Source organism: Mus pahari, chromosome 3 (assembly GCF_900095145.1).
Source record: "Mus pahari chromosome 3, PAHARI_EIJ_v1.1, whole genome shotgun sequence".
NCBI lineage: Eukaryota > Metazoa > Chordata > Mammalia > Rodentia > Muridae > Mus > Mus pahari.
This window is the reverse complement of record NC_034592.1, coordinates 19,798,442-19,817,154: the sequence shown is the minus strand read 5'-3', so window position 1 is coordinate 19,817,154 and position 18,713 is coordinate 19,798,442. Positions and strand designations below refer to the sequence as shown.

Genomic DNA, 18,713 nt, shown 5'->3' with positions numbered 1-18,713 from the left:
GAGTTCAAGGCCAGCCTGGTCTACAGAGTGAGTTCCAGGACAGCCAGGGCTACACAGAGAAACCCAGTCTCGAAAAACCAAAAAAAAAAAAAAAAAATTAAAAAAAGAATTTCATCCCAGCAACCAGAAGGCAGAGGCAGGCAGAGCTCTATGAGTTCAAGGCCAGCCTACTTTACAAAGTGATAGCCAGGGTTATTAAACAGAGAAATGGTCTTGAAACAAAACAAAACAAAACAGCCCCTCTGGGGAAAAGCAGGAGCCCCTCTTACACTGAAGACCCCAGAGTAACAAGGATGCTGAGAGGTCAGCATTACCTTATATGACCTGTAACCTCAATCGGCTGGGCGGTGCTAGAAGGGCAGAGACTGGGCCTGCAATGGTACCACAGGCCCATGCAGAGCAGTGCCCAATATAGATCCCCATTCATCAGGAACACACTGGGCCATAGCCACAGAAAGCATGTGTGAAAAGACAAATTCCCACTCCCTGCCTTGATATCATGGCTCAGGATGCAGCTAGACAACAGCAAATGTAAAATCACAAACCTTTAGTATTCTCAGCCCCAGATAATTCACTAAAAAAAAAAAAAATTAGCAAAAGCCAAGCCTCAAAGAGATCATCATCCCTGCCAGCCCTAAGAAGACCACAGCCCTGAACTGCCAGCTCCCTGGACACCTGGCCTGTTCATACTAATGTGAAAGGACAATGGCCAGAAGGAAGGGGCTAGTTAGGATGGATGGTTACAAGCAAAGGGATTTGAACCACAAGTACCTGATTCAAGGTCAGGGTCCACCCCGGGGCACTGCCAAGTAGGGACAATCGAGTGATGTGGGCAACCGCTATGAGGGGTAGAAGGCTGGCAGTCATCTCTCCCAGCTTGGGGTTTTAGGGTGTGCATCCCTGCTGTCGCTGCCAGGGACAGGTAATTAAAGAGACAGGTTTTGCTTTTAGCTTTAAGACATACAATTAGATGTGCAAATCCCAGCGAAACAGGGCAAGCCCTTTACCCACTGTGGTCTCTGTGGCCAGCATACAGTTATTTTTGAACTGTCCTAAAATAGAGTAAGTGCCCCACAAAACAGTGGTCTCAGATGCTCCGGACTTTCTGGATCTTTTCCGGATCTGACAGGAACCTCCCAGTATGTCTCCCCGACTGGCTCTGCCTACCCCACGCAGCCATGTAGACTGGTTTAGCAAGACCCTTGGACCTATAGCAAACTGTCAAGCAGACCTCTGGGAGGCATCCACGGAGAATGGCTGCAGGCACTAGCTCAGTCTACAGGCATGGAATGAGCCTCCTGCAGTGTCCTGGAGCAGACAAGAATCAACTGGTGGCTGCCAGTATCTCTGAAGAAGGGCTACAAGAGCACTCTACATAGTAGGATAGACATCTGGGGACACTGATGCCACAGGCAGGGTTTCAAAGCTGAGGCCAGCTAGGTAAAGATGGAAGAAAGCCTCCAGCAGTAGGAACAGCACGAGAAAAGCCTGAAAGGCATGGGGCTATCGTGGTGACTCCTTTCTCAGTGCTCAGCTCAAATGGGATGTAGAGAAGACCATCAACTTAGTGCCTGCAGAGCCACATGCTAATGGGGACCACAGCTGTCTGTTACCATGGCCTCTCTCCCCTAAAAGCCTAGCACAGAGATGGCAGAGCGAGATCGCTACTCTCTTCTCTGGCCCTTCTAATGCATTAAAGCATCACCCATACCTTGATCTTATTCTATGGGATCCATGGTTCAAACACAGGACCGAAAAGAACTTTCCTCTGTCCTGAGGCCTGTATAGATACCATCCCTGTTCTGCAGGTGAAGAAACCAAGGTCCAGGAGGGTGGAACAAAGTCACAGAACACCAGGTCTCCCCACAGCAGCCTACCACGAGACACCCTAGTTCACTATGTCATTTCAGTTTCTGGATAAACGAGGAAGGCAAACAGATACCTCAGAGGAAGGAAAGGCCACTCTACTGACTCTGGTTTACAATAAACAAGATTAAAGAGGCCCGAGGGTGGGGAGGGTTGTAGTTCAGGCTGAAGTGAGCCACTTCCAACAGTTTCTCTGAGAGAAATGCAGTGTGTCCACCAGGAGTCATCCAGTAGGGCTTCATGGTCCCCAGGAATGAACGCACTGCAGCAATTTCTGGACCTAGCAGCAGCACTGCTTACAAGGTGCAACAGGGTCTTAGAGTCTTGGTGGCCCTAGGTCTCCACCACAGAGGTGACAAGCTGCCATGGAGCTCCCTCCCAGCCATAGGTTGCTAGGAACCTTAAGCCCAGGGGAACTCTCCCCAGAGTTGATGCTAAGGTGCAAACAGGACTGACAGTCACTACGGAAGTAGAAAACAAGGAAAAGTGAACCTCGGGGAATAACATGTCAGCTCAGTCCCTGTGATAAGGCTCCAGGGTGACCTTAGGGCCACCTAAAACACTTCACCTTCTCACTAGGTCCAAAAAAAAAAAAAAAAAAAAAGGCTTACCAGGAAAAGGCACTTGGTATACAAACCTAGCAAGGAGGGAGTTCTAGCCCTCCGATACACATGATGCAAACACACACACACACACACACACACACACACACACACACAGAGTAAATATAAATGTCTATCAGTACATCATTGGCATACTCAATAGGGGGCATTAGACTGGCAGAGTCAGGCACTCAAATCTTCTGAGCAAAAAAAGGTGAGGCCCAGTAGGACAGGCATTTCCAGACACGAGTGAACACAAAATGTCTACTATCCTGCCACCAGTAAGATTGCCAGCAGGTGGGCTGGTGAGATGGCTCAGTGGGTAAGAGCACCCGACTACTCTTCTGAAGGTCCGGAGTTCAAATCCCAGCAACCACACGGTGGCTCACAACCATCCGTAACAAGATCTGACGCCCTCTTCTGGAGTGGCTGAAGACAGCTACAGTGTACTTACATGTAATAAATAAATAAATCTTTAAAAAAAAAAAAAAAAAAAAAAAAAAAAAAGCTTGCCAGCAGGTCTGCCGGGACCATGGGCTCTGCAGGACAGGGATTTTCTTTGTGAGAGTTGTCCTGTGCACTGTGGGACATTTAGCTGCACCCCGCAGAGTAGCCTAACTCCAGATGTGACAAGCTGTTGTGGGACTTAACCAAATCAGCTCCAGTTGAGATGCTGTCATGGGCCTGCGAAGCCATTCTTCATCTATCTTTCAGCTAACTGTGGTACAAGGAGGAAGACATTTATAGGACTCCAGGAACCTCCCAGTCTAGCTGTGCTCCATGTCCTGCGAGACGTAGTCCTCAGATGCAGCCTACAGGCACCACAAGTTCCATCCCTTGGTGCCCACTCCTGCTGTCCACCTGCCCCTCTCTGGCTTTGCCCAGAACAGCCTGAACCCCAGGCTTTCCCTGGTTCCTTGTACAAGCGGTCCTAGTGATGCAATCTAGAGTCTAGGCTGATGAGAGGCAGCCCTGACTGAGAATATAATAAGGAAACAATTTAAATCGACAACATCTGCCAGTGCTTTCCCGAAGAGAACTGCACAGCTGCCTGGGGAGGGGCCCACCCCAGGGACCAGCCAAGGCATCCATCCAGGGGCTGCAGGCCAGGAGGGCCAGCGTGGCAGCCCAACAGTGTTTGACTCCTGCCAGGAGTTGAGGGCCACGTGCAGGGGAAGCAGTTCCCTACAGTTCTGGCACACCCCTCCTCCTGTGGTGAGGCAGCAAGAAGTTCCTAGAAGCCAAGCCACTTGGTGCCCAACACTAGAGAGCTTAGAGACACTCCTTCGGCCCCATGCTGCCTTCTCTGCTCCCCTGCTGCCAAGAACCCTAAAAATGGCTCAGAGGTTGACAGAAAAGCTGGGAGTACAAGCTGACACTGGCAAGTGACCCCATCAAGCACAATGTGAGCAGATGCTGCTTTAGAAAGTGCACGACAGAGAAGGAATGAGATTACTGACGGGCACCCAAGCTGGCCGGCCGGTTTAGGAGCATCACATTAAGACACAGCTGGGTTTGAATCCTGGTGCTCTTCAGTCATGTAATCTGTTTTGTTTTGTTTTGGTTTGGTTTTTCCGAGACAGGGTTTCTCTGTATAGTCCTGGCCGTCCTAGAACTCACTTTGTAGACCAGGCTGGCCTCGAACTCAGAAATCTGCTTGCCTCTGCCTCCCGAGTGCTAGGATTAAAGGCGTGCACCACTACTACCCGGCCAGTCATGTAATCTGGAGACTGACCTTCAAAAAAACCCAAGACAGGTAGGTGTTGGCAGTCTTTGTGTGCAGTCACTGGCACGTAGCCATCCTGTCCTACCTTCTGCTCTATGGCCAGGGTATGCAGACAGCTCATGCTACCACCCAGGCAGAGCCTGTAAACCGGAGTCTGAAATGTGCCAGGAGTCACTAGCTTTTTCTTTTTCTTTTTTGTTGATGCTAGTGTTGAAACCCAGAGATGTGTGTGTATACTAGGCAAACGCTCTACCACTGGGCCACACCCTCAGGCCTAGTTCCTGGATCTTGCTCTAAAGTGAAGGGTGAAGGAATCTATAGTAAGCTTTGAACCAAATGTAGGTCCAGCCCCATGTACAAAGTGTCTCATGGCTTCTGTCTCCTGGATGTCCTCCTGAGTGCCAAGTGCTTCTCATACGCTCACGTCATACTTATACTTCACAGATCAGGGCACTGATTCTCAAGGGAGTCCAGGGGTTGAGGGGTAGTCTGTACCCCTAGACACAATTCTGCATTCCCAGCATCCCTGGGAAATCTGTCAGCATAGGAGAACCATTCTCAGGTCTCAAGGACAGCAAGGCTCTCTCTCTGTCACGCCAGAACCCTAGGCCCTATAACTTTATCCTTTACCGTGAGTATTCCACACAAGGGAAGAGACGGTATCGCATCTGGTTCATGCCAAGGGAGAGATGGTCACAGAACCCATAGCCCATCACGCCCGTGTCACAGGCTAGGGACACAAGGCCTAAGAATTTACCTGCCCAAGGTCAGTGATTTGAACCCATGCCCAAGACTACATTTTCCCATGTCAGGGCTGGAAAACAGAGGCCCTAGGGATTCAAAGGAAGAAAGCACAACAGGGATGTTGGTACCAATTTTAATTCCCAAGACCTCTGTGTATTAGCACACACAGAGGTGTTGAGCTGGATCTGCTCAGAGAACTACCCCTTTCTATACCCAGCAGACTCACTTGAGTGGCACAGGGAGGCAAAGATGGGTCCAAGCAAGCCTTTCCCACCCATGAACTCTAGCACCCTTTGGGTCTCAGTCCCTTTCTTTCTCACGGAATTGCTAGTGCCCAAACTAAACACAACAGGCACCTCTGTGGGAGTGTGGACATGGCCTAGCCATGCACTAGTACCTGCAGAGAGGGACCTCAGAGGCAGGTGGTCCTGGAAGCATGCAAAAAGTACTGACCCAGCCCTCTTCCTTACCCTGGACCTTGGAGCTGGCCATTTCCCCAGTCCTGAAACTCAGCTGTCATGCTCAGAGGTGTGGCAGGTGGCCAGGAATGTGTGACCAGTGACTCAAGCCTGGGTGGTATTTGATTCACCCAAAGAGGAAGGAGTGAGAGGAAGGAGAGATTCCCGTCCCTGGGGCCTGGTTCCTGAAATTACTGGACTCTAGTCAAGGGGATAACTTCACCCAGGCCCATCCTAATGGTACTCCCTATCTGTGCAGACAGGACTAGGTCTATAGGTATGGTTGGAACCAAGCAAGGCCCTTGTCTCCCAGAGCCAAGAAGAGGCAGGGCGTCTGTACACTAATAGTTGCCTCCCATCCTCAAATATGGTGCTGAAGATCTAACAACTGAATGAGAGATCTTTGTAGTCTATTTCCCTAAAGTCAAGCCTTCTCATAGGGGCACAACTTCCAGGTAGGGGCTTCCCAGATGTGCCTGCAGCTTGTTCTCTACCATTTGTGGAGTCAGGGACCACCATCACTACTGCACCTGCTACCCAAGTGTTCCTGCTGCACATAGGACTCCCCATGGCTCTTTGAACTTAAGGTGACAAGATAATCAGGAGTTGTTTAGCCAGAGTCACCTCTCTTCACAGCCTGGCACTGACTCAGACCTGTTTGTCCAGCTGTGCTCAGCAGCTACCCAAGATTCCGATCACAGGACAGAAGGCTCAGGGTCAGACACCACCATGAGGCCCTGACTCATAGGGCTCCACCTCCTCCATAGACACCTGAGACTGCAGACTCAAGACCACTCCTGGGCCAACCACTGCCACTGCCACTAACTTCACACCAAGCACTTACTAGGAGTCAGGTTGAGTGGCCCTGTCCAGACACAGGCCCCACACAAAGATAATCCCATCCTCCTTGAACCACATCGACTTTCAACTCCACTCAAATGTTATTGTGAATCTTGCCTTGGGCCTTTTTTGTTCAACAGTGTCATGTGATGCTGGGTCTGTGATAATGGCTGCTATAGAGAATGCCCTCTGCAACCCAAAGTCCCAAACAGTCTACCCCACGGCTGCCCAAACAGAAAGGCTGTCTGGCCTACATCCAGTATGGGCAGGATCAGTTTCACAACAAGGTCCAAATTTTCACTGTTATCCATTTGGCAAACACAAACCCTGTAAGAACTGCTGAGCCTAGTCTGTCTCCTCTCGGGACTTAGTGGGGCACACCAGTCAAAGGTTCATCCCAAAGATGGGGTTTGGAGCCAGGTATACGGTGCACATCAACATCACTTATCCCAGCTCTCAAGAGGCAGACAGACTTTGTGAGATCCAGGCCAGCCTGGTCTATAGAGTGAGTTCTAGGCAACAGGACTACACAGTGAGACCTTGACTCAAAGCTAACAACAAAAGGTGAGGGTACTGGGCTGTGGTGGCACTCACACCTTTGATCCCAGCACTTGGGAGGCGGAGGCAGGTGGATCTCTGTGAGTTTGAGGTCAGCCTGTCTACAGAGTGAGTCCTAGGATAGCTAAGGCTATAAAAGAAACCCTGTCTAAAAAAGGAAAAGAAAAGTAAAAGTTAAAAAAGAAAAGCAAGCAAGTAAGCAAAACCAGAAAAACAAAAGGTGAGGTTTTGGAGTTCATGTAAGCTTAGTAAACCCCCATCCCCTCTATGCTCTGCCCTTCTCTGAGATGGTGCATGATGGTCTCTGCCTGCTTACAGGCCTCAGGCAGACCACAAGTATCAAGGCCAGGACAGGGAATGGCTCAGCTCTAATTATGCATGTTTCAACAGGTGAGCTTCAGGAAGAGAGAAGAACAGCAACTGAACGGAGAAAGGAAGAAATAGGAACCGTTCCTTTTATGCTTCCAGCCCCAGTTCCCCTCCAACGACTGCTCTGGATTGAAACTAACCATGCCAGCTTTTACTGAGCATGTGCTCCGAGCTACAGGCTATGATGGGTAACAGGTTCACCATAGCATCCAGGTACCATGGAAGAATTCATTATCCCATCACAGGCAATGCTCTGACACCTAGTGGTCTGGTGGTAACCTTGGGAGCCCACAGAGTTTTCAAACTGCTAAGCTCCATCCAGAGTCCGGAAAGCCCTGCTACGCTGGGGCTGTTAAGTGGTAGAAGGAAAATCCCCAGATCAAGAAGACGGCCTGCAACTGCCAAGATGAACTACTGCCTTGTAAACAAGAGCACTGCTCATCGGGTTGGAATGGTTCAGACTGGCTTACCAGAAAGACCCAGGAAAAGCCCCAAAGATCAGCTTCAGCCTTCAAGGCACTCTTGTGTTTGTCTTGAAAGCTTTGGTGCCCACCTACAGCCCAGAGGTATGAACTCAAGGCCTGCTTTTGAAGCAGAGGTGTGCAGCTTACAAGTCCTCAAGAAAAAACATACTGTGTAACTAAGCTCGAGCGGAATTCTGCAGGCCTAAAAGGCCCAACTCCAACAAATAAAACCTCACCTTTTTTTTAACCAGACTGATTTAGAACTCTACACGAACCCCTGCTGTCTTAGTTAGGGCTTTACTACTTACTGTGAACAGACACCATGACCAAGGCAACTCTTATAAGGATAACATTTAATTGGGGCTAGTTTACAGGTTCAGAGGTTCAGTCCATTATGAAGGTTGGAGCATGGCAGCATCTAGGCAGCCTTCACCTGAAGACTACTAGGAAAAGACTGGCTCTCACATGGTTAGGAAGAGTGTCTTACTGTCCACTCCATAGTGACACATTTCCTCCAACAAGGCTACACCTCCTAATAGTGCCACTCCCTGGGCCAGGCATATTCATTCAAACCACCACATCTGCCTTAGGCCTTTTGCTGGTAGTACTTGTTCACTTTACCAGTTGCAGAGATGGTTCATGACAATGACTGGGAAGACACCCTTCCTGGCCTCCTGTAACTGGCAGCTCTAAGCAGTCTACTCTAGTGCTACCTTTAGTAGTTCTCAAGTACAAGTCTTGGGGCTAGAGAAATGGCTCAACAGTTAAGAAAGAGCATTGGATGCTCTTCCAAAGGACCAGGTTCAATTCCCAGGACCCATGTGGAGACTAACAACCATCTATAACTACAGTTTCAGGGCATCCGACACCCTTTTTGGTCTCCGTGGGCATTGTACACACATTATGTACTACAACTTTAATTTTTCAAATCCTACTTCTAATTTTGGTTCTTCAATGCTTTAACATCCCTTTTAGCCCATCACCCACCAGAGGTAGTGGAAAAGAGGATACAGGGGAAGTGGACCTATTTAGAAATGGTTCTTTGGAGCAACTCCTGTCTGTGTTGTCTGGAAATCGGCAGCTCACAGGTCCACAGTAGCAGCTTGATCTATTCAAACACCTCACAGATACACCAGCAGTCTAGTTCGGTAGAGTCAGGATAACAAACATAAATCAGTAGTGGTGGCACTACTTAGTAGAGACAGCCAGGCCTTAGCCTCCGAACAAAGTCAGCAAAAGGGATCTAGAGGGGCGCCAAGGAGAAGTTCTCAACTGTGCCTCTCTCAGCAAAGCAAAGATCAGCAAAGATGTGAGACCAACAAGCACTGCACTGCTAGCTCTGTCAGCCGAGCTCAGCCACAGTCACTGTCCATCCAGTCCTGTTTATCCCCTCCAAACATGTCTTCCACCAGTCGTGCCTCAGCGTGTGCGTCTGTCTGTCTCAGCTGACATCACTCTGCCCATCAGCCTGAGTCCACGGTAGCGGAAAAAAGTGCAGCACACCACCAGAAGTTTTTTGGTGTGTTTCTCTCTATGGAGTCCTGACAAATGCAGCTCAACTATGCAATGTAAAGCAGACCGATATATGCATGTTGTTAGCAAAGAATCCGTCATCACATGTCCTTTCACATGCTTGCTTTAGCAGAACTTCCTTTCTCCTGTGTCTGCTTCAGTGAAACGTTCCTTCAACTGACTTTCCAAAGAACCCTTAAGTTTCCACTTCAGTGTACAGATTTACATGAAGGCGAAACACTCATATACATAAAAATAGTAATGAACTAAGAAATAAATAAAATCCATGCCTGATGAATTCAAACCCACCCTAGGTTCATCAGCATATTGTCAGGTCCATCCCCAAGCTCTTCCCATAAGACAGCTTCCCCATCCCCAAATTCACATCACTTCCTCAAGGTCTGTCCAGCAGTGACTAGGAGAAGTGTGGACAGGTGTGATCCTACAGAGGTAGACTGTATCCCATAGCTCCATGGACCCGAACATACAATGTGACCAGAAAACTGTCACAGAACAACCCAGGAAAGTATAAGCCACAGGTGCTTGCCCACACATGTCTGAAGAGACAGCTTCACATGTGAACAGGGCCCAGCCTCTGTTCTGATACCAGGTGTAGACTTCCTCTCTTGGCAGGTTTAGTCTATGGTAGCTGCCTGGGCCCGGTCCCGTGCTGAGCAGGTAATCTTGAGCTCCTGATGCCCTCAAGTGAGAACCCACTAGAAGAAGACACCGTCTACAGGGAGAAAGCCCTCGGCCATAGTCCAAAGCAATTCAACAGCTGCAAGACCCAACGGCAGTGCCAGAGTTCACTCTTCCTCCCCAGCCGCGACAGACACTGATATCCTCGGCAAGTGATACACTCAACTCAGCTAGTGGGTCCTTGGCTGCCTCTCAATTGCAGTCTTTAAGCCCACAGTGGTACCCAGCTGCCTAGTTTATGGATAAGGGTTCCTCCTGGCACAGACTGATACTTCAGGCACTGGGTGGAGGGTAGGCTTGGGCTTAGCAGCTGGCAGTAGCCACCACATAGTCAACACCAACAACCACATTGGATCAGAGCCAAGGGAGAGAAGTCCCAGCTTGGGGTGATGCCAACAACAGCATGAGGCCCAAGAACTAAGATGCAATGGATGTTTTTCTGGCCTTGAAGGGCCATAGTCTGGGAAGAAGCTGGATACATCGAATAGGGACTATAACACTTTTAAATGAAGGGCTATAGCAGTAACAAGGTCAATAGGCCTGGGGGTAGGGGACTTCTAGAATGGCCATTGGGCTGAGCAGTAGTTCCATGTGAAAAAGCTGGGTGAGGGGGTTGAGAGAAAGCGTGCAGAATAACCAGAAAAACAAGGGGCAGGCTGTAGGCCATTGAAAGACCTTGGGCTCTCTCCTCTATCCCTACCAGGAGACTTATAGCCAGTGCCTGCACCTCTGTAAGGGGTTGCCTGCCTGTCTGCCAGGGTACCAGAGCAGTGTTTCAGCAGAGCAGGATGAAGCCAATAGGGAAGAGAAGAAAGGAGGAACCAGCAGCAACCCCCACTAGGCCCTCAGCTCAGACACTAGGGTACTCCTTACCGTCCCCCACCCCTGCTGAAGGCAAAGGAGCAAGTCTGAGCAATAGGTACCCTCTCTCCTCAGCACCACAGTGGTCAGACCCCCAGGGGAGTACCAACTACTAAAAGATATACCACTTGGCCCAGAGGGAATAAGTAAGACACAGTGTAACAGTGTTTCCACAGTGGATCAGGAGCCAAGCTGCTCCAACAAGCACCATTACTACACCCTCCAGCAACAGCAGTCCTGCTTCAAGGGAGATGGAAGAGGCTGGAGTTTAAGTCCCAGTGAACAACAGGCTGGGGTGTGGCGGTAAAACAGAAACCTAACCAGCAGAGTCATTTCCTATCAGCAGTACTCCTGCCTACCCCTGAAACAAGGTGGTTGCAGAGCTGAGGGCTGCCAGTCAACATCTGGGCAAAATGGGGTAAAAGCTGTTTCAGGTCTATATTCAAGAGCTCTTTCTTCTAAGTCATGGGTGCCAAGAAACTAGACCACAAGTCTGCAACCACAACCCTCTGATGACACTAGATACAGGTTGGGCAGCTTCAAGTCTACAAAAATACGGTCTGATCTTTGGGGAACCAGCAGGCCCAGGATATCGCTAGGACCTGGGACAAATCTAATGTCCCCACAATTCAGAGCACTAGCTAGGAGAGGTAGATAAAGCGGAGCTAGCTATGTGCACTCCCACCACACCTTAGCTCCTTTTTAAACTGGTTTGCTTCCCAGTTCCTTATATTCCACGTCTCAAGTCCCTCAGTTCCTAAGACCCAAAGGCAGGCTCACTAGCTGGCACCTGGATGCACAAGCAGAGCCTCTGGAAAGCCAGTCAGGGTTTCCAGGTCACTCAGGGGCCTCCCAGCCACTCCCAGGTAAGCAGGACCTACAGGCAACAATGTTATTCCTGCCAAGAAGCCCCAGCCAACCAGGATTTCCATGCAAAGAGCAGGCCTGAGGGGAGTTGACTCCATACAACCAGATCACCTCAGGACAGGGCTATTGCCAAGCTACCAGGCAGGCGAAGGCACAGCCAAGGTGGCACACGCCGACGGTGTAGCCAATTGGCAGCAAAAGCCAGGTCCAGGCAGTAGTCACGAAGGCATGAAACAGGTTGGGAAGCTCCTTACCAAGGCCACAGCAGTATGAGCTGACTTCAGAGAGAGCCAGGTACGCCGGCACCATGGCTCAGCTGACCTCCAGGGCCCACTCCTCCCCATCTCCTCCTGACAGTGGGGTTTCTTACCGTAGGTTCCCTGGCCACTGTGCCTGCACAGGAAAGACCTTCCACAGGGGCCTCAGGAAACAAACGGACAATAAGAGACACTCAGAACACGCCAAGGATTTAAGAGTTTGACGTGGGAGGAGGAAGAGCCGTCAAAACACACGTGAGGAGGCGATTTCAAGGTCCCTTGTGTTGACTGCTGCCTCACAGTGCCGTTGTCTGCTTTTCCACTTTTACATGAGCCCTGGTTTCCAGGACGCCTGGTTTTTGATACTATGCCCCCTTTGAATGCCTATCTCCTGGCACCTTCAAAGTACGGTGCCGAGTCTTTAGGGTAGGGAACCCTCCTGCCCACTTTGCCTGCTATCTTCTCCAGTCTGTTCCTTCTTTTCTGTGTGCCACCTCTCTGCCAGGCTAGGTCAGCACTGCCTGATGTCTCTTACCAGCACCCAAGAGCCATCATCTTAACGGGCAAATGATGTCACATTGTTCTCCTGCTCCCTGGGCCCCCACAGGGTCCCCAAGACTGAAAACAGTTCTTGTCAGGCAACCTTCCACTTTTGTTTTCCCTAGTCCCTCATTCCTTTCACCCCCCATCCCACTTTGCATAGGCAGGCAGACATGCCTTCAAAGCCAGGGGCTTCTTTCTCTATAGGTTCTTCCCCATCTTCAGCTCAATCCCTCTCAGCTTTGAAGACTCCCATAAACTGTTCCTTCCTGAGGTGACAGTAAGTTTGGGGCAAGGGGTGAAAAGAATTCAAAGCTAGAGAAAACAAAGATGGACAGATGTCTGAACAAAAACATTTCCCCAGTGGGTCTGCCAGGGTCCACTGGGATCCACAAGGACCTGCCCCAGATTAAGCATATTGTCACCACCTAACTAGGAACTCCAAGGAACAGGACCGCCGGTGGAAAGGGAGTCTCAGCCAAGGAGAAAGGAAAAAACCCATGGTTATCCACTCCCTACCTTTCCAATTTGTTCAACCCACAGCAACCCAGTTCTGACCAGGACAATAAAGGCCTTATGGGGGAGGGGGGGCCTCTTGTACTTCACACTGTACCCCCCTAGGAATCTCTATTCTGCTTTCTCAGAGCCCCATACCAAGCTATCCTAGAGCATGCCCTGCATGGCTGCAAACCCAGAGACATTCCACAGTTTTTTTCATAGAGGGAGAGGGAGAGACCGAGGGATGGAATCCTGGCCAAATATGTAGCTTGGGTAGGATACAATCAAGCCAGTCTGCCTGTCCCAGGGCCAGGGTCTGGGCTTGGGCACAAGACCTCCAGATGCAGAGCTAACTCAAGATCCCAAAAGCTCCTTTGAGTACTCGTGTATGACGGGCACATGGCTGTGTCACAGAAAGCAGCCAGTGCCTGTGTGATAGCGGCCAGGCTCTAATTACAAAAATAAAACCCCACTGAGGACTCCAAGCTGGCCAAGAAGAAAGGACAAGGGTTGAGGGAAGGTCCCACTCCAAGTCACAGCTTCTCAGATAACCTAGCACCCAAGTACAAACAAAGCACAAGGTGGCCTTGAAAGAGATCTTTCTTCTCCTGGCCCCACCCACTTTCTTGGTGCAAAGAGGAGGATTGAAGCCCGGGGACAGAGGTTAAGGGTTTGACTACAGTCTGGCCAACTGTGCCATTTATTCCTCCTATGAAGTAACTCTGGCACGACACTTCTGCCCCAGACGTTGGTTTCCCCATCCTCTGGCTAAGGAACAGTATCCTTCTCTCCTCCCTCTTCTCCTTCCTGTGAAGTAAGCCAGTGTTTCCTTGCAGTCCTCTCCCCTGACACGGCTACCACATGCATGTGGCAAGCCGATGTCAGGGAGGAACATTCTTCCGATCTGAAGGCCACATGGACACATTAGCCTCTGCCAGAATCGCCACACTTGGATGGGACCTCTGTGTCCTCCTGGACACTCACTAACCCTGAAAACCCTCCCAGGTACCACTCGGATTATCTTCCTGGGAGGCCCCAGGCAAGAACACATAGCAAATGCCTACTGTGTAGAGGGATTGCCTGTGCTTGACCACGAATACACAGTGATTCCTTTAGTCCCACCCTTACCTTGTAGTCACAGAGACTCTATCTATATTTACCTTGGGCTTCACAAAAAACCAGTTCAGTGCCTCAAAACCGTCCCCCGCTCCAGACTCTGCTGTACCTCCCAACCCACTGAAAGAAGCCTTTGTAGAGTCTGGAATGTCCCATGGATCTGTAGTTGCTTCTGACACATACCACCAAGGCAGGGCTTTGCACTGGACCTGCTGCAATCAAGTTCTATCTCTGCTACTCTCTGGCTCGGTGACACGGGTCCAGTCACTTCATCTTCCTGTCTCAGTGTCCTCACCCACAAGTAGGGCAGATGGTCAGGTATTTGGGTAGCTCAAACTCCCTGGCATCGGCCAGCATACAATCAAAGAAACCCACTATGAGAAAGGAATTTTTCCCCTGTGCCATTTACTACCTGGTAACCTCTAGTGTGTGGTTTTACCACTCTGGCCTCAGTGCCTCTCCACGAGGAGTCTGGTTGCCGTGGGAACTGCTGCTTCTAAGGCAGTGCTGGAAGATAAGGGTAAGAAACAGCCCCAGAAATTACCTGTTGCACCTGTTCCAACTGGGTCAGACAGAGCTGAATACCAGCTGTTGCCATGGCACTCAACACACTGGAAAACACCAGCTAGGAAACAGGGTGTTGCAGGGGTGGGGCCTAGGGCTGTAGTCAGTCTGACACCACCCATGCTGCCAACAGTCCAAAAAGCCACCCAGAGTTCCCTAGGGAAGCAGTGCTGCCACATCTAGGCCCAGGATCTAAGCAGGCCCAAGCACCTCAGCCCCTACCCCAACTTATAAACAACAGAATTGAGGTAGTAGAGAGGTGGCTGAGGCTCCTGGGGTACAAAATAAATGTGGGAGGGGTATGGGCAGAGGGAAAGACAACATAGGAACCCCCATCTCCTGGGTAAAAGCCCACAGAAGCCAAAGCCACTTTAAAGCAGCCTGGGTTCCCACATCATGGCTCTCTGCAGCCACACCTGCCCAGCAGTACCAAGTGTCTAGGATCTGAGTTTGGGGCCTCAATGCCAGCTCCTTCCTCTTTAGTACCCCACCCACCCAAATGAGGCTTTATTCCAGATGGGAACCTGGGCTTGGCTGGGTTCAGAGAATCCATGGCCTCTTGCCAGGCGGAAGAAGGGAAAACAGAGGTGAAATCCAGAGTATGTGTGCTAAGTCCTGGAACTTTCCAGACTTTCCAGGATGTGGGAGCAAGCTGAGGCAGGAGAAAAGCCGACAGGTTGGGTCACAGTGGCTGGTGAAGGGTCTAGGTAGACAGGTGAAACTTTAGCCTGGGCTTGGTACAAATTCCTTGGTAGTGTGCTCAATCCCAGCTCACTTAAGGACCTCTGATGATTAAGGGGTGCCCCCCCCACTCAATGGCCTGGAGTTGAGGAAGGCTGGGAAGGCTGGGGCCTGGGCCCCTTAAAATACCGTAATCGTAACTGTAGCAACTCGCCTGGTCAAGCATGGTGCACTCTCCGCTCCCCTCACAACTGAAAGGTGGGTATTACTTCCCCATTTTACAATACGAGGAAACTGAGGGTCAGAGGCACAGTGTAGCAGCTAAAGTCACTCTCTCTGAGCCTCTGTTTTCACCTCTGTAAGAATGATCCCCCCTCCCCGGATAGGGACCCCCACCTCTACTGCTCCATGGCATTGAGAGGTGCTGGTGAGACAGTGAGCAGAGCACCAGTCATTGTCAGCACTTGAGATCAGAGAGACTGGGTAATTCACCCAAAGCCACTTAGCCTAATGTGGCTGACTCCAGGCCCATCACTGTGCCCGACCCTCTGACACCGCGCAAGGACAGGCCGTTAGGAAGGGTAACTGTAGGGATTACAGACTTCACAGCCATCAGGTTGCAGCCTCCCCCACCACACAGGGCAGCCCTTGTCCAAATTCCTCAGATAAGCAGCTCTGAGCAGAACAGGAGGCCCAGTGCATAGAACAGGCACCTCACTCTATCCAGATTCCAAAATCTGAATCGGACCACATAGCTTCTCCTCTCCTCCCAACAGAATTCACCCAACAGGTCTCCCAACTGGCCAAGTCTGGTTGACAAATGCCTCTGGCAGACTCTCTGGCAACCAATTTACTTCCTCTTTCTGGGGCTCATTATCCCAACCTGTATAACACATCTCTGAATAGTGGGGCAGGTCCAGCTAACTAGGCCCACAAGACCTAAGGAGCAAGGGACAGGCTAAGAAGGAGAAGCATCTCAGGAGCTGGGCCAGGGGCCTATCTACTGCAACTTCCCTTTACAACGCTAATGGAGAAACCTGTATTAGGTCCAGTGTGCCGAAGAGAGAACAGGAACCCCGAAGGAGCCTGAACTTGACTCCCTTTCCCCATTAGTTGGACTCTACGGACCTCTGCAGGCAGGTCAAGACTGTGTGACCACCATGAGCTCAACCTGCAAAAGGTGGACTGGGATCTCATTCAGCAATAAACTGGGAAGATGGACCCTACCAGGACGGTGATCAACACAAAATCAAACCCAATGGCTTCTTTCACAGGGGAAGGCAGTCTCCTGGCAAGGACATTTGCATTGCAAAGCAGTCCAGCTTCAGTCAGTGGAGGGCAGTCACTCAAGAGGGGGCTGGGCAACCCAAAATCCAGTCACCTCCCGCAATCAAATCCAGGGAGTGCCTGGAACTGGGCTTTCCCAGCCAAGGGGAGAGAGCCAGAGAGCCCGTGGCTGGCCCAATCTCTCAATCGTATGACAGCCACAGGAGCCAGCTTGGTGGCAAGGTGGCCTGGGACACCCTTACTTAATCCCTTAAAGTGAAAATCTCAGTCAGCTCTCTCCATACAAGTCTGTAAAACGGGTGACTTGAAGAATGCACGTAGGGCCCTAAAAGGTTTCTGGCTGGTCACCTGCAGACAAGTACCAGGCGCTCTGCCAGCTCACTCAGACCTACTCAGACCTAGCGCAAATCTTTCCCCAGGCGGGCCCCTTGCCCATCCGTCCCTTAACTGAGTCTTCCACACTTGCCAAGTGGCTAGATCTCACTCAGCACTCCCCACCCTCCCCTGCAAACGCGAAAACCTCAATGCCTACCTGGACGACAAGCTGACAAAATCCCCGCCATCCAGCAGCCGGACCTTGCAAAAGAGGACCCCGTTCACGAAGGGGACCGCAGTCAGCTCCTCCAAGGTAAAAGTGGTCTGAAATTTAAATTTCTTCTTCTTCATCAAAAAAGCCATGAGCGAGTTCCCTGAGTCTGAAGCCCGCAGGGCCAAAAAGAAAAAGAAAAAAGAAAAAGAAAAAAAAAGGGGGGGATACTAGAAAACCCCAGGATTCCTTTCCCGACACCACACCCCCCTCCTCAAAAACACCAGAGCCGGATCCAGTCCAGATGGCGGCGGAGGCTGCGGGCAGGAGAGGATCTGAGTCCGGAGCCCCAGGTCCGAGGGATCAGTCCAGTGAGCGGCTGCTCTCACCCTCGGGGAACCCGGGCTCCACCGGCATGTAAACAGCGAGGTGCGGCCCCGGCAGCGGGGGCTGGCGTGGAGGGTGGCTCGCGAGCGAGCAGCAGCATCCCGAGCCGCGGGGCCCGGCGGACCGGTGAGACTGACGGAGACGGCGGGGCGAGCCGCTGGAGACCCGGGCGGCGGCCCCGCCTCCGCCCCGCTGGCTGCCGTGGGAGGCGCCGGGGCGACGCACACGCCTCCGCACCTGGCGCACCGCGGCCTGCGCAGGTGAGGCCCCGGGAAGCGGAAGCCACCTCGGCGACCGACCGGGCTCTGCAGGGACCGCTCCGGGAGGCTCTGCCGGGCGGGGAACGTGTGCCGGTCCGCCTCCCGTTCAGTCCTGGGACCCACGCCGCGCCTGCCCTGACCGAGTCTCAGGCGCCTTCCGACCCGGCCGGATGGCTTCTGCCTCGGTTAGCACCGCTGGAGCACAGCGGCGCCGTCGCCCGCACCTCCGGACGCAGCCGGCTGAGCCCGACGCCGCTCGGCGCTGCTCGGAGAATGCCGAAGCCCCGGCGCGACCGCCCGCGGAGCCGCGGCCGAGAGCAGCAGGGGCGGGGCGCGCGAGGCTCACAGCCAACCTGCGATTGGACAGCCCGACTGTACCAACACGAATTTCTATTGGCTGCCGGTGGCGTGGGGCAGGGCTCGCGGAGGCAGGGCCAGTTGAGGACCCTCGGATTGGAGCGCTCGCGGAGCTGGACCCGCCTCCTTGAGAAGCGCGGTGGGGGGCTGGGGGGGGGACGGAGAGGCGGTGGGAGGTCGCGGGGTGGGGGCCGGCGCTGGAAAGAACGGGAGGAGAGCGCGGGCCGAAGACAAGGAGAAACAATGACTAGGGGAAACTAGGGGAAACAATCTGGAAACTAGGGCTAGAATGGCCTGCCCGGACCCCGCCAAGACCTGAGCTCGGTGACCAATGAAGCAGGCTGAGGAGGTAGCACCCCGGTTCTCAGGAAAACAATCGCAGAGGTGTCTCAAGACCTACGCAGGTCTAGCTCGCCTCTGAAAGTGGCAAGCATCTGTCCTGCCGTTGCCGCTCTTGAAGATCCATTGGAGCCCGGCAACCTTGTGACTCGGCCTGCCTGGTTCCAGGCTGTTATCTAAGGCTTTTGTTTTCAGTTTCCCGATAGTTATAGCAAAGGACACCTTGGGGGACCTCGTACTCTCCAAACCATCCGCAATTTGTAATTCTTTTTATCCAGGCCGCCAGTGTTTAGGGACTCTGTCCTGAGTCAGGCACCCAGTGGAAAGACTGGATC

The 18,713-nt window shown here is 51.8% G+C and overlaps 1 protein-coding gene across 1 annotated transcript in view; it reads right to left on the bottom strand.

The window, feature by feature from the left end:
• Positions 1-17,976, bottom strand: part of Fam102a (family with sequence similarity 102 member A) — a 34,397-nt gene extending 16,421 nt beyond the window's left edge. Inside the window, exon 1 of the mRNA XM_029536293.1 lies at positions 17,042-17,976. Coding sequence (XP_029392153.1) covers positions 17,042-17,187 — 146 coding nt within the window. The 5' untranslated portion in view covers positions 17,188-17,976. The remainder of the gene's footprint in view (positions 1-17,041) is intronic.
• Between the last annotated feature and the right edge of the window lie 737 nt (positions 17,977-18,713).